This window comes from Procambarus clarkii, chromosome 18 (assembly GCF_040958095.1).
Source record: "Procambarus clarkii isolate CNS0578487 chromosome 18, FALCON_Pclarkii_2.0, whole genome shotgun sequence".
Taxonomy (NCBI): Eukaryota; Metazoa; Arthropoda; class Malacostraca; order Decapoda; family Cambaridae; genus Procambarus; species Procambarus clarkii.
The window spans coordinates 32,686,251-32,703,115 of record NC_091167.1 but is presented as its reverse complement, the minus strand read 5'-3'; the positions used below and the strand labels follow the sequence as shown (position 1 = coordinate 32,703,115).

General features: G+C 44.8%; 1 protein-coding gene across 1 annotated transcript; it reads left to right on the top strand.

The window, feature by feature from the left end:
• The first annotated feature begins 8,299 nt into the window (after positions 1-8,299).
• On the top strand, positions 8,300-8,632 carry LOC138366061 (circumsporozoite protein-like). The gene has a single exon (XM_069326789.1). It carries the CDS (start codon positions 8,300-8,302, stop codon positions 8,630-8,632), a length of 333 nt encoding a protein of 110 aa, XP_069182890.1.
• Positions 8,633-16,865: the final 8,233 nt, after the last annotated feature.

Genomic DNA, 16,865 nt, shown 5'->3' with positions numbered 1-16,865 from the left:
CACACACACACACACATACACACACACACACACACACACACACGCGCACACACACACACACACACACACACACACACACACACACACACACACACACACACACACACACACACACACACACACACACACCATGACGACAGTTCGTATTAAGACGAGAAATACCCGGATGGGATATTAGGATGCCTAGCTGAGAGTCCGGACGATAGCGGAATACTTCTGGTCTCCGTCTCTCTGTGCTTACTTAACAACACTTATCTAACAGGGAAAATACAGGACGGAGCTTCAGCTCTTGTACCCCCGCCTTTCCAATTGTCGATTGTTTAATGTCACGACACCCTTTAGCCCTTTGGAAAGCCCTTTGTTTCTCGTCATACTTGCTTTTAAAACTATGGACAGAGGTCGTCCCTACTCTTTCCTTCTCTAGTTCGTTCCACTTGCTTATTGGCCTTAAATTGATGACACATCTCCGCACATTCCTGTGGCTCATCCCGCTGTATAGATGTAAATATCCTATGCCTGTCAACTCGATAGGCTATTGCTTAAATGGAATATTGTCTATTTCATCAATTCTTCTGGGGTGTATTATGTCTGGATCATGTCCCACTCTATTTCTCCTTTCTTCCAGTGTCGTTAATTTTAACGCCTTCCGTCCATCCTGGTAGCTCAATTCCATTCTTTACGGAACCAGTCACGTAGCCAACCTCTGTACGTTCTTAATCCTTATTTTGTGACGTCGGGAGTTCACACTCTTTTTATATACTCTGCCACTGGTCGGACATTTGATGAATAAATACTATTAATGGAATATTGTTTTGGCTCCTGAAGCATTCTTGATGTTTGCCAGTTTATATCATATGACGTTGTTGTGATTTCTCCAACAATAGTGATCTTTTCTTTTGCTGGTGCTTATTGATTCCTCCCAGTCATTAGGTGTTGCTTCTTTAGTTTCCTTACTCCTGTCTTCGTCATCATTATTTGGCAGTTATTTGGATTGAAGTCAAGTAGCCTTTTGTCCAACCAACTTACTAGGGTCAGTCGTGAGCAAGCGACACCCCTCGTTTGACCTGATTTTCTTCATCAGTTTTGCTTCGTCAGCAAACAGTGACACAAGACAGTCTGTTTCATCAGCTATGTCAATTACGTACACAAGGAATAGCGTGGGTCCCAGCACCTGTGGGACTCCCCTTACGCCATTCTCCCATACTGATATTTTCCATCTTGCTGTTACTCTCTGCTTACTGCACGTGTACTCTCCTAGTTGTGCTTGCGGGGGGTTGAGCTTTAGCTTTTTGGTCCCGCCTCTCGACTGTCAATTAACTGTGTGTACTCTTTTCGGTACTCCGGCCTTGTTCTCGGCCTTTACGTGAGCCTCTTCTTATGTGGGACGTTGTCAAGGTGTTCTGACACACTATTAACATGCAGGCCGCCCACCCCCTTCATTATCTTGACTGATCTCGGTCATTCTACCGTAGAGCTCCAATTGATCTGATAGGTATGATTATCCTTTCAAGAACCAGTGTTGGTACTTAACTTGCCCCTCTGTCACTGCTCTTGTTCTCAGTTCGTCTCGTATCAGGAAATCATTCTGGCTCAAACTTTTTCTCTCTTACCATACGAATGTCCATATTGTCAGATTTTTTCATTGCTAATGAATTTCAATGTTATCGCCGTTAGAGAAGTCAAATTTTCACTGCAAATAACGGAAGAGGACGTTTGTGCAAATTAAGGGATGCTGGTGTATGCGAATGACGCAGAAGTATTGGAGATTGTGTTTTTTTTTTGGGGGGGGGGGCCTGATTTATTTTTAATTTTGTGCAGTTGAGCAAAAATGGGTTTGGAAACAGTGTTGCTGATTTATGGGACAAATTACCGGGTAACATAATAGATGTGGGATCGGTGGGTTGTTTCAAGCGTAGGTTAGACACATACATAAAGAAGTTTATGTGAATATATATAAATAGGAGTCGGGTCTTAGTCGCCCATACGAGGCAGGTCTTACTGAGCCGCCTCGTATGGGTCAGTAAGCCTTCTGCAGTTTCATGCAGTTTGATGTACTTAAATGTTCTTCAGTATTTGTGGATAGTGATGTGTCGGTGCGTGTAAATGACGATGGCACATCATCTTAAGACGTTTCAGTAGACGTCTTAAAAAACAAATCTAGTCAGCTCAACACTATCATGAAAATTTCAAAGGGCGTAAAAATCTTTTCCCACAACATATTACTGAAGACTGATCTTCCTCTAACTGAAGCCTATCTTCCTCTAACTGAAGCCTATCTTCCTCTAACTGAAGCCTATCTTCCTCTAACTGAAGCCTGATCTTCCTCTAACTGAAGCCTGATCTTCCTCTAACTGAAGCCTGATCCACCAGCAATTGAAGCGTGATCTATTAAGCCGGAGTGCTGTCTATAGGCCCAGCAGGAGAGAAGCGGGTGAACGCGTCCAGAAGCAAGAGGGTGGTATCCCGGGTGTTACTATTGAACTGACACATTCCCCCTCCCTCGCTCTCAAGGACACGACGGTGATCTCACGCATCTTAGATCTTCACCGCCTCCTGACGACACAATCTTGCTGCGCCACCGCCCAGGTGGCAACTGTTTTTTGCTTCTCTTCAGCACTCAGCCTTCAGGAACCACAAGTTGATGAATTGTTTATGCTATCGATGATTCAAGAACGATGGCTAAACTTTTTTTTTTGTAAGATACGATGACGATAGCGCAGAGTGGGCACGAGGACGATAACCAAGGGAAGAAAATGTCGACGATAACAAGCCAGATTCAGCCTCATTGGAAAACCAGCGACAATAACAGTTTAATCGAGAACAAAGCTCATAACATCTAGGAGACTTTAACCCAAATAACCTGATGGGCGATGACTACCGAAGCCATCTACACGGCTCTCAACTTCCCCAGAAGATACGGTTAATGACATGTCTTGGACGAAATATTTTGTGTAGGCTGCGTAGAATATATAATTCTGCATTTTAATCAAACCTGCCATATGTAGATTAGAAATGTGCGTTTAAACCGAAACAAACAGAGAGAGAGAGAGAGAGAGAGAGAGAGAGAGAGAGAGAGAGAGAGAGAGAGAGAGAGAGAGAGAGAGAGAGAGAGAGAGAGAGAGAGCACATCGGTGGAATCTACGTAAATCAACATGACCACTGACTCCACTCTGTCGTTGATAGAGTGTTTCTCTAGACCTATTGACAAAGACACATTGTTAATCTTACCTCATAGAGACGCGGCTCTGCACATCCTGGTGTCCGCACTCAGCTCCCCCAAGACCCCTCCCCGCACTCGCCCCCCCCCCCATGATCCCTCCCCGCCCTGGATCAACCTCATCTTATCCATCCTACTCTATAAGCTCGACTCATTTATAGCAAATATTGGAAAGGAAAGTGAAAACTACAATTAAAACGGTAAAGTCTCGCGCACACAAAATAAAAAACAACATAAAATATAGGATTGAAAGTAATTATTTTATCGACGATTGAGAAGCGGGACCAAAGAGCCGAAGCTCAACACTTGCAACCACAACTAGGTGAGTACACACACACACACACAGAAAACGAGACAGAAACGACAGGAGACATCTCTATTCTCCCGAAATAACAAATAACCCGAAGAACAAATAAGATTATCGGTAGATCTGAACATAAGTTAGTGTGTGTTGCGGGGGCGGCCCTGAGGGGGAGGTGCCGGCCCGCCTCGCCCCGCCCACCCTTGTGTTCCTGCGCGGGAAAACACCGCTCCACCCGGCCCCCGCTGCCTTCCCTCGCGCTCTTTTCCAGTCTGTTTTGTGGTTTATCACTGGGGCAGATCTCGGCCGTCATGAAGGGAAGATGTACGGCACTGGCTTCATCCCTGTGTGTGTGCTCACCTAATGTTGTGTTTTTTTTACGGGGGTTGAGCATTGCTCTTTCGGCCCGCCTCTCAACTGTCAATCAACTGTTTACTAACTATTTTTTTTTTTTTTTTTTTTTTTTTTTTTTTTTCCCACACCACACACACACACACACCCCAGGAAGCAGCCCGTGACAGCTGACTAACTCCCAGGTACCTATTTACTGCTAGGTAACAGGGGCATTCAGGGTGAAAGAAAGTTTGCCCATTTGTTTCTGCCTCGTGCGGGAATCGAACCCGCGCCACAGAATTACGAGTCCTGCGCGCTATCCACCAGGCTACGAGGCTCCCTGTGTGTGTGTGTGTGTGTGTGTGTGTGTGTTTCTGTCTAACGAATCGAGCTATTAGCTCTTGGACCCCGCCTTTCTAACTAATTTATATATATGTAAATATATATATATATATATATATATATATATATATATATATATATATATATATATATATATATATATATATATATATATATAGGGGTACCACCTCTGGTGCAAGTGTAGGGACCCATAGCCTCGGAGAAGACAATAAAGAGTACTCAGAGAAGACCTTGTGGATCCTCACTGAACACTGATATTTTCTTCTACCACCCCTATTCTTTTGGTATGTGTGTATATTTATCTAACTTTATTTGAAAATGTCATTACACAAAAAAAGTTACAATATTGATTACATACAGGGTACAAGGCTGCTTGTCACAAGTTGTACAGGTCTTCCAGCTCCTCAGATGGCGGGCAGGAACCATGGATGCAGTGAGCATTTCCTCTCTGGATTGCCACACTAAGGCGCTGAAAAAGAAAACTGGCAGCTCTAGGGTCTCTAGTTGTTTCTATTAGCTTAGACCCCAACTCCTTCAAAAAGCTAGCAGCACTTTTACCCCAGGCACCAAGTGTCTCTGAGGCAATGGGGACAAAATTGTAGTGGTGCTCAAGGTCTCTGTATTTACGTGACTTGGCCGCTTCCCGGTGATTGGCAGCTCCTCCTGCTTGTGTAGCACTGAAGTCAACATAGGTATTGGCTAAAGTTGAAACGCAAGTGTAGTCCCACACCAACTGTCTACCATTCTTCCAGGGTATATATATATATATATATATATATATATATATATATATATATATACTATATATATATATATATATATATATATATATATATAATAGTATATTTTGGTAGCAGTCTTTCTTGTAAACATATGTTGTTGAATATGACCGAAAGGGTAAGATTAATAATTCTAACACGAATCTTCTCAATATTTCTTACGTTTTTCTTCACTGTCGAGAGTAATTGAAAAATTAACTCTCCAAAATTCATTCTTTACATTTTTATTTTTGGTCTGACGCCTGAACGCGTTTCGTAAGCTTCTTACATTATCAAACACTAGTTTACACATAACATACATCATACTTATACTCGTTTTGGCTGAGGTGATATGGCACAAAAGTTTTGGTGGAGGTGACAGAACACGAATCAATGGATATGAAAACATTAGAATGGAAGTAACTGCAGAAGGCCTATTGGCCCATACTTTCTCTTGCTGCTTCTATGTTGGTTCGGGGTCTTGAAGTGGGTAGAATATAGCTATGCATTAATTGGCTGTTGATTGCTGGTGTTGACTTTTTGATGTGTAGTGCCTCGCTGATGTCGAGTCTCCTGCTATCGCTGTATTTATCGATGATTTCTGTGTTGCTTGTTAAAATTTCTCTGGTGATGGTCTGGTTGTGAGAAGAGATTATATGTTCCTTGATGGAGCCTGTTGTTTGTGAATTGTTAATTGCCTAGAAAGAGACGTTGTTGTCTTGCCTATATACTGAGTTCTTTGGGGCTTACAGTCCCTAAGTGGGCATGTGAAGGCATAGACGACGTTGGTTTCCTTCAAGACGTTCTGCTTGGTGTCTGGGGAGTTTTTTATGAGTAGGTTGGCCGTTTTTTGTTTTTGTAGTAAATTGTCAATTGTGTTTTCTGATTTTTGTCTGTAGGGATAACGTTCCTATTAATAATATCTTTCAGGACCCTTTCCTCCATTTAATGAACCGTCGAAAAGAAGTTCCTGTAAAACAGTCTGATAGTGGGTACAAGTGTTGTGATAGTTGACTCTTCAGAGGTTGCATGGCGTTTCACCTTTCTTTTTATGAGTCGTCAACATAATCGCTAGAGAAGCCATTGTTGACTAGGACCTGCCTTACTCTACAGAGTTGTTCATCGACTTTCTTCCATCCTGAGCTGTGACTGAGAGCCCAGTCGACGTAAGCGTTGACAACACTCCTCTTGTACCTGTCTGGGCAGTCACTATTGGCATTGAGGCACATTCCTATGTTTCCTTAGTGTAGACTGCAGTGGGGGAAGCCTTCGTTCCTTTTCGTGACTGTTACATCTAGAAAGGGCAGCTTCCCATCATTCTCCATCTCGTACGGGAAACTTAACACAGAATTCTGCTCAAATGCCTCCGTCAGCTGCTGCAGATGTCTGACATCTGGTACCTGCATAAAAATGTCAACATACCAGCAGTGGGTTTCAAGTCCATGTCAACTAAGACCCTCTGCTCGATGGTACCCATGTAGAAGTTCGCAAACATGAGTGAGAAATATTGAGAAGATTCGTGTTAGAATTATTAATCTTACTTTTTCTGTCATATTCAACAATATATATATATATATATATATATATATATATATATATATATATATATATATATATATATATATATATACATATATATATATATACATATATATATATATATATATATATATATATATATATATATATATATATATATATATATATATATATATAATACAAGAGTTCTTACATTCTTGTACAGTCACCAGCACGTGTAGCGTTTCGGGCAAGTCCATAATCCTAATATTCCGCGGAATATGACCCTCCAAATCGTTTAACAACCAGGTACCGATTTTACTGTTGAGTAAACAGAGGCTACAGTTAAGGATTGATGCCCAGTAAATCCTCCTCGGCCAGGATACGAACCCAGGACAAAGTGCTCGCAAAACACCAGGCGAGTGTCTTACCACTACACTACGGGTGCTGCATTTCTCTTACACACGCGCGCGCGCGCACACACACACACACACATACATCCACAAGAAGCAGCCTGTAGCAACTGTCTGACTCCCAGGTACCTATTTACTGCTAGGTGAACAGGAACATCAGGGTGAAAGAAAGTCTGCCAATATGTTTCTGCCTCTGCCGGGGATCGAGCCCGGGCCCTTAGGACTACGACCCCCGAGCGCTGTCCACTCAGCTGCGAGGCCCAAATGCGTGTTATGTGTGTGTGAGATTCCGCCGGTGCCCGTTCGGAAGATATAGGCCTAATCTTTAGCCTAATTAGTGCATATAAAAAATATATATTTTAAACATTAGTTTGTTTAGGTTTGTTAGTCTTGTGAGAGGAGTGTGGAGGCGGAGGGCACGGTCACCTGCCACGGGGATGATATACGCTGTTGGCGGTTATTTATGTCCGTGTCGTCGTCTGAACAGATACTGTATGAAGGAACTCTGGTTACATCCCTAACTTGCTTGAGCAAGCCCCTCAGCTCCTGCCTGTAGAGAGGTTACCTCCCTGGGAGGACGACTCATGCAGGATTATCATCAATGAGATGACAGCGGAAAAATCCAACATGATACCACAAGAGAATGAGGCACAAGTATCTCGAGGAAATTTATAAAGAAGCCGGAAATGAACTAACTCAAATCTGCACTGATGGGGGTCATCTAATCTTGTCAATGGCAGGGCTGGTGCAGCATACACTGTAATTAAGGATAATGCTTTTCAACACAGAAATTAAGAAAAAAATCGCATTGAGAACTATGCCTCTTCAACGCAAGCAGAGCTGTCATTGTTATGGCGTTAAGATTCCTTGAATGAAACACTAATGGTGCAGTGATCTCCACTGATTCAAAAGCAGCGCTACAAAGCCTAAGTAAGAATCGGGCAGAAAATCTTGCCTCCATGGTACTTGTTATAACACCCCCTGGACGTTGTCACGGATCTTCCTAACACAGTAGTTAGGTCAGTGGTAATCCCAATCACCAGCAGCATCATCATCACTACCATCACCATCACTACTATGATCTTCACTACCATCACCATCACTACCATCATCTTCCCTACCATCATCTTCACTACCATCACCATCACAACCATCATCTTCCCTACCATCATCTTCACTACCATCACCATCACTACCATCATCATCACTACCATCACCATCACTACCAGCACCATCACTACTATCACCATCACTACCAGCACCATCCCCCCTCTCACCCTTTCATCTTGTCTGCACCATCTGTCCCTTCAGGAGCTGTCATCTGGCCGTAACCATCCCTGCTTTGTGTGTCCGGCCTGCACCGGTGGCAGGCCGGTGGCAGGCCGGACGCAGGCCGATGGCAGGCCGGACGCAGGCCGGTGGCAGGCCGATGGCAGGCCGGACGCAGGCCGGTGGCAGGCCGATGGCAGGCCGGACGCAGGCCGGTGGCAGGCCGATGGCAGGCCGGACGCAGGCCGGTGGCAAGCCGGTGGCAGGCCGGACGCAGGCCGGAGGCAGGCCGGAGGCAGGCCGGAGGCAGGCCGGTGGCAGGCCGGAGGCAGGCCGGTGGCAGGCCGGAGGCAGGCCGGAGGCAGGCCGGAGGCAGGCCGGAGGCAGGCCGGAGGCAGGCCGGAGGCAGGCCGGAGGCAGGCTGATGGGAAGGCTGGCGTCCAGCCTCCCCCAGTGGTAGGGTGGAGGCAGGCTGACTGACCCAAGGCTGCTGGGGTCAGCCTTGTTGAACCCGCATTATAATTCACAGTGATTAGCCGTGTGATTAAGTTTTCAATTACGTGAAGACGGAGAAGGAAGAGCGAGAGAGAGAGAGAGAGAGAGAGAGAGAGCGAGCGAGAGAGCGAGAGAGAGAAAGAGAGAGAGAGAGAGAGAGAGAGAGAGAGAGAGAGAGAGAGAGAGAGAGAGAGAGAGAGAGAGAGGAGAACCTCCGTGGTTAAACAGTACACGACTTCGATTCCCAACCATAAGTTTCAGTTCGAATCCCGGCTGAAGCCGAAACAAGTAGGTCCTTACCTGGTCCTTTCCTGGACCCAGCTGATGGTCGTCCAATAAAAAGGCTTCAGATTCCTTATTTTTTCATGTATTTGCCTGTAAATCATCAATGAGTCTCTAGAGCATCCCCTTCCATCAACCCCCTCCCAGCACCCCTCCTCACTGCCCGTACACTCATTTATTCCTCATATCATCTTCGTTGCTCTCAATTTCTAGCTGTTGCTGTTTATCCTAAACACTCGATCTCTAAGCGCTTATAAGTATTCTGAATGTTTGGATCATGGCTCCTCTAGTTCTTCTCTGTTCAGGTCACCCTCGGCTCAGCTCAGTCTGTCCTTAGTACACTCTCAGTTTTGGGAAACAAACTCTTTATTTTCTCGATTGTTTTTATGATTAGTGTGAGGTGGGGGGGGGGGGTCTCAGCAGTGAGACTCGTGGGTTCCTAGCCCCAGCAGTGACGTTGGATGCCTAGCAGAATCGCCCAGGAGGGTTCCTGGTCCCAGCAGAGTCGCTCAGGGGATTCTTCGTCCCAGCAGAGTTGCTAGGGGGTTCTCTGGTCCCAACAGCGTCTCTCAGGGGGCTTCCTGGTCCCAGCAGAGTCGCTCAGGGGCTTCCTGGTCCCAGCAGAGTCGCTCAGGGGATTCCTCGTCCCAGCAGAGTCGCTCAAGGGCTTTCTGATCCCAGCAGATTCGCTCAGGGGGCTTCCTCGTCCCAGCAGAGTCGCTCAGGGGTTTCTTGGTCCCAATAGAGTCGCTCAGGGGTTTCCTGGTCCCAATAGAGTCGCTCAAGGGCTTCCTGGTCCCAGCAGAGTCATCCGGAGCAATGAGAGCGAGGCAGCACAGACCAGAGCTGGAGGTGAACAAATTGAGTGGTAAAAAGATACTGATCAGAGGAAAGGAGATGAGGAGGGACGGGGAGGAGGGTGAGGGCGGGAGGCTGAGGTGTGAGCTGGTTACACACTGACGAAGGCGACGAGGGGCCTGGTGGCTGAGTGGACAGCGCTCTGGATTCGAAGTCCTATGGCCCGGAGGGCGATCCTCGGCGATGGCGGAAACAAATGGGCAGAGTTTATTTCACCCTGATGCCCCTGTTATCTAGCAGTAAATAGGTACCTGGGAGTTAGACAGCGGTTACGGGATGATTCCTAGGTGTGTGTTTGAAAAAAAAAGTTGATTGATAGACAGTTGAGAGGCGGGCCGAAAGAGCCAGAGCTCAACCCCCGCAAGCACAACTAGGTGAATACAAAGGAAGAACAGTTTAGTGAGGAACATAACAGAGGTCTAAGACTCTAAGAAGAATTGGCAAAGAAGGTGAAATTCTACACTTTAGAACACAGTAAAGAAGCTATATGTTCATAAGTGAGAAATTTCGGAACGAAAAGGACACGAGGAAACTAAATATGCAATTGAGTCACATGGATATCACAAAGATCTTGCTCAGTGTTAGAGTAGTAAATACATACAGTGGGGGACACATGACGTTGCTACTGAAAATATCACAATGCACAATTATTACTGTAAAATAGGATATGAAAGATAAAAGAACTGTTTTGAATTAAACTTTAATTGATTTGAAAGTCAGGGCTTAGGATCGAATACAGCTGAGTACACATAGCTGAGTACACCTGAGTACACCTAGCTGGGTACACCTGAGTACACCTAGCTGAGTACACCTGAGTACACCTAGCTGGGTACACCTGAGTACACCTAGCTGGGTACACCTGAGTACACCTAGCTGAGTACACCTGAGTACACCTAGCTGGGTACACCTGAGTACACCTAGCTGAGTACACCTAGCTGGGTACACCTGAGTACACCTAGCTGAGTACACCTAGCTGAGTACACCTGAGTACACCTAGCTGGGTACACCTGAGTACACCTAGCTGGGTACACCTGAGTACACCTGAGTACAGCAAGGTACGCACAGTAAGGCGTGTACAGCCAGGTGAGTACAAATATCTATACAGAAAGGTGATTGTAGCTGGAAGTGAGCTCCTATTACACACATACGAGGAAAGATTTCTGGAACTAAACCTCTCGACACTGGAAGACAGAAGAGTTAGGGGAAGACATGATCACCACCTATAAAATTATCAGAGAAATTGACAGGGAAGATAAAGATAAACTATTTAGCACAAGTGGTACGCGAACACGGGGACACAGGTGGAAACTGAGTACTCAAATGAGCCACAGGGGCGTTAGAAAGAACGTTTTCAGTGTCAGAGTAGTTAACAGCTGGAATGCATTAGGCAGTGATGTGGTGGAGGCTGACTCCATACACAGTTTCAAATGTAGATATGATAGAGCCCAGTAGACTCAGGAATCTGTACACCAGTTGATTGACAGTAGAGAAGTGGGACCTCCTCCTCCGAGTGACTGCTATCTACAGACAGATGGACTGAGAAATTCACATTATTTCAGGATATCTGGTATATAGTAAACGGATACGTCTGTTTTCTCGACCCAGAGACACACGGGCGAACAAATGGATACACGATCGATCGATGGATGGACGGACGAATATTTGGACGGACGAATAGACGTTGGTATCAGGCAAATGAAGGGGAGAGACAGAGTGAGGGGTGTGCAGACGTGATGAGAGAGGAAGCAGGCGGGGGAGAAAGAGACCGAGAGAGAGAGGGAGAGAGAGAGAGAAAGAGCGAGAGCGAGAGAGATAGAGAGAGAGAGAGCGAGAGAAAGAGCGAGAGAGAGTGAGAGAAAGAGCGAGAGAGTGAGAGAAAGAGCGAGAGAGAGTGAGAGAGAGAGAGAGAGAGAGAGAGAGAGAGAGAGAGAGAGAGAGAAGGAGTGTGGAGGAAGGGGGGGATAGGTAGAGGGACGGGAGGGCCGCATACATCAAGGATCGGTTGGGTGTGATATATATTAGCGAGGTCTGGAGGCGGCGACAGGGGGGCAGGACCCCGGCCCTCCCAGATCAACCGATAACGCGCAATTTACTGCCCCACTGAAATTGACCCGGTAATTACTTGTTGCTTGTTATGAGGGGTATTCCTTCACCATGCTCGTGCCCCGGACCAACCCTTGGGGATGACTGAGCTTTAAGGGGCCACAGAGGAGGTCGAACCTATCCTCGAGGAGGACCTGCGAGACGAGGAGGATCTGGGAGACGAGGAGGAGGATCAGCTACAAATAAGGACTTGTGGGTTTTGGCTGCTTGCCTCCGGAGGACAGTTTCGTGCTTCTCAGCTTCTCGGAAAGTATTTCCCGAAGTAGCAGAGTATCTTTACGGCTCGTTGGTGACCTGGAGGCCCCTACAGGTCGGGCTTTACCTAAATTATTATAATAATAATAACATAAATGTTAATGGAGAAACTTCCTACAGTGCCGTGGTGTTTGAATGAAGGTTCTATACAGTACCTTGAGATAGAATGTAGGATATATTAGAAAAATTTGTGTTTTAATACATTTATACATATATTGGGTCTTCACCTTCATAAATATTAATAAGAATATAATAACATTTTTAATTTAATAATTAAAAAAACAACAATCAGGATATATCTTTTCCCTGTTCCTTAAAATTCGTAATCTCATCAACCTAGCCCCTCTACCCCTTCCCCATCAAGCATCCCTCTCTCCACCATCCCCCATTCATCACCCTCCACCACTCACTACCTGAAGCCTACCAACAGATTATCGGTGCTGGGAATGGCATGCGAGAAGCAGAGATGTTCAATTATCTACAAATATTGGGACCACTTGACCCACCAGCTGCTAGATGATAACCACGATTTAGTTGACTTTCTTTGCGGTAGACCATCAAGACGTCCTCTTCTCGTGGTGATGGGAATTAAATAACAAATAAAAGTAGATATGCGCTGATTTCAAACTCATTACCTAATGTGTATATCCCAACATAAATTATTTTATATTAATCCTTCAGGCTGGTTGTAGGTGTGACTCAAAGAAAGTTGAATAATGCCATGGTGGACTACGGTATATATATAGCACCGGTACTCACGCAATAAGGCATCACAGGACAGCACATAACTAACTGCCTGGGAAATCTATACCAGGTGTAACCTCAAAGTTCACATTTATTGAACAAATTATTCCACCCTCCCCATAATTGTCCCTATATATGTAGTGATTATTTACATAATTGTTAAACAGTTGTTTATAATTTAATTTCCTAAGAACATTTCATGGGAGCCCTTAACACGTGAACAAGTCCATAAGTACCTTAAGCTGCTTCGTTAATATTCATTCCCTTAATCTGGTTACGTCATCAACGCTTCCCGGATTGATTTCATCAACCCCTATTTAAGACCTGCAAAATGAATTAACAAGACGGGAGACATCTCCCGTCACGCAGGGTGCAGCGCACCTCCACAGATCTCCAGTATCAGCTATTGATACTGGTAATGGCTCAAAAGGGCCACCACTTACGGGCTATTCATGCCCGTGCCACCTTTTGGGTGGTTTAATCTTCATCAATCTTCATCAATCAATTAACAAGAACGAGAACGGATACAATATTGGGCCCCGTGCAAAAAATTGTCAGCACATTCCTACAGATTGATTTAACGCCTCGTGCAAGTTTGACACAATTGGAAGCTCGGTAGGCTGAGTATATGATGACACGTAGCACAAAACTTTGAATTGAAATACAATGCTAGAATAAGAGAAAACTATACAATTAAAATTATATTAGAAGGAATCATAGGAAAACAAAGTTGAGTCAAGCTAGGCTAAGTAAGGACAGGAATTGTCGGGCGGGGTAGTAATACAGGGGAATTAAGTTAGGCTATGTAAAGCAATACGAAGTGTAGGCAAGACAGGCTAGGTAATGCAAGTAAAGCTAGCTGGCTTTGGTAAATGTAGACTTGACAGTGTAAGCGATGCAAAGGTAGATTGGAAGGCAGTGTTAGGCAGGGAATGGAACTATCAGGAGAACGCGCCAAGCCATTACGACTATATAGCACTAGGAAGGGACCAGGATAAGGATTTTAGATGGGACGGTTGGAAGGAATAGTGCCCAACCACTTGAACGGTCGGGGATTGAGCATGAAGCGAGACCGTCGCTTTACCGTCCCGCCCAAGTGATTGGGCTAATGTATGTGCAATTTTAGATTAGCTTTGACAGAGTTAAACAAAATTCATAATAAATTTAGATTAAATATGTACTTTTATGCTTCTGTTGACATTTATTTGATAGATAATTATATATTCCTTTGATATTAATACAACTCATTCCTTAACATAGTTCACATTGAGTGTGTAAATGTAAAAATTACAATAAACCGCTACTGTTTTCATATATTTTTTAGCATATAGATGCCATATGTTGCTGAAATTATCAAGGCATTCAATATTAACGCAAAATAGAGTGAGTTGGTCCGGTTCGACTCCCTCCTTCACAATAGTTCAGGGACGTGTCCTGTTGTATATTCATGTGGCATTAGTACCCCCCGGTACCCTTCTTGTCAATAAACAGGAAAATAATTTGGACACATAATATTGGTCATAAAACTAACATAAATCAGGCTCCAGTCGACCCAATTAACCAGTCAACTAGCATGCGAAGATGGTGGTCAGTTTGGATCACTGGGAGCGACCCCCCCACATATCATGTGGGGCATGAGGTAACCACACCACCTCCAAGACCACCAACCACCACCAGCCACCAGCCACAATTACCACTTTCATCACACCACTACTATCACCCCAGCCCACAATTACAGCCTCCCCCCCTCCCTCCGTGTACCACACACCACCATCACCAACTAACCCCTAATTACCGCCATCCTCCACCAACTACCACTACTACCACAACATCCCACCACCACCACCACAACATTCACCGGGCGGGCGAGAGAGCGGGCGGCCGACATACGAGTCATTTCTAGAGAACATAAATCCATCGCTGGACTCCGCCCCGTCTATTTAGGGAGCTGTGGTCAGGAAGCTCAGGTCTGCTGCCCTCCCTGTGCTGTTGCTGCTGCTGAGCACGAGTACATAGGTCTGGATTCATTGCATTTGATAGCCAGTGGCTAGAAAGGTGGGATCCAATAGATAAAGCTCGATCTTGCAGGCAGAAGTAGATGAGTATAAATAGATGAAAACACACACACACACACATACACATACACACACACACACACACACACACACACACACACACACACACACACACACACACACACACACACACACACACACACACACACACAGAGTTTCAAGTGTAGATATGATAGAGCCCAATAGGCTCAGGAATCTGTACACCTGTTGATTGACGGTTGAGAGGCGGGACCAAAGAGCCAGAGCTCAACCCCCGCAAACACAACTAGGTGACTAGGTGAGTACACACACACACACACACACACACACACACACACACACACACACACACACACACACACACACACACACACACAAGACTAAACTGGAAAAGGTTCAAAGATTTGCCACCAGACTAGTACCCGAACTGAGGGGTATGAGCTACGAGGAGAGACTACGGGAATTAAACCTCACATCACTGGGAAACAGAAGAATTAGAGGGGGACATGATCACCACATACAAGATTCTCAGAGGAATTGATAGGGTAGATAAAAACAGACTATTTAACACAAGGGGCACATGCACTAGGGGACACAGGTGGAAACTGAGTGCCCAAATGAGCTATAGAGACGTTAGAAAGAATTTTTTCAGTGTCAGAGTAGTAGACAAATGGAATGCATTTAGGAAGTGATGTGGTGGAGGCTGACTCCATACACAGCTTCAAGTATAGATATGATAGAGCCCAGTAGGCTCAGGAACCTGTACATTAGTTGATTGACAGTTGAGAGGCGGTACCAAAGAGCCAGAGCTCAACCCCCGCAAGTATAACTAGGTAAGTACACTGGTAGGCGCTAGTAGCTGAGTGGACAGCGCGCGGTACTCGTAATCCCGTGGCCCGGGATCGATTCCCGGCACCGGCGAGGAACAATGGGCAGAGTTTCTTTCACCCTGATGCACCTGTTACCTAGCAGTAAATAGGTACCTGGGAATTAGACAGCTGTTACGGGCTGCTTCCTGTGTGTGTGAGTGGGTGGTGAACACAAAATTAGCTAGTTAGTAGTTAGTAACAATTGATTGATTGACAGTTGAGAGGCGGGCCAAAAGAGTAGAGCTCAACCCCCGCAAGCACAACTAGGCGAATACAACTAGGTTAATACACACACACACACTGGAAAAGGGGGGAACTTCTTGTCATATGGAAAATGTCAAATGTGGTACCTATATACAAGAAAGAATGACAGGAGTCACTGAACTATAGACCGGTATTACTTACAAGTACTGCATGCCCTCTAAGATATTAGAGAGACTAACCAAAAGAAGGCTTATCGATCATTTAAATAAATAAAATAAATAAATGTTTATTTAGGTAAGGTACATACATACAAGAGATTTTACAAAGATTGATGGATTTATAGATAGAGCTAGTACATACAATGCCTAAAGCCACTATTACGCAAAGCGTTTCGGGCATATTTAGAACATATAAATTATGTTTCCAAACATCATCACGGATAAAAAATAAAAATATATTATTCAAAAAATAAAAATAAAATAAAAAATAAAACATATAAATTTCGGGCATATTTAGAACATATAAATTATGTTTCCAAACATCATCACGGATTCAACCAAGGAAAATTTTGTGATTGAAAATTTGCCTTCTGTGACAAGATGACAACAAACAGTACAAGGGGCGATGGGCAGATTGAAGTTTTCTTGATTGTCAAAATGATTTTGACGCTGTTCCTCACAACCGACTCCTAAGCAACCTGGAAAAACAGGCTGGTGTATCAGGAAAAGTGAGTGATGGAGTACCTATCAGGAAGAAGGCAAAGAGTCTCAGTAAAAGGAGAGTTATCAGAATGGAGAGGTAAGGATTGGACTACCTCAATGGTCGTACA

Coding starts and splice junctions, on each gene's coding strand:
- LOC138366061 (XM_069326789.1), top strand. CDS start 8,300: ATGGCAGGCCGGACGCAGGCCGGTGGCAGGCCGATGGCAGGCCGGACG.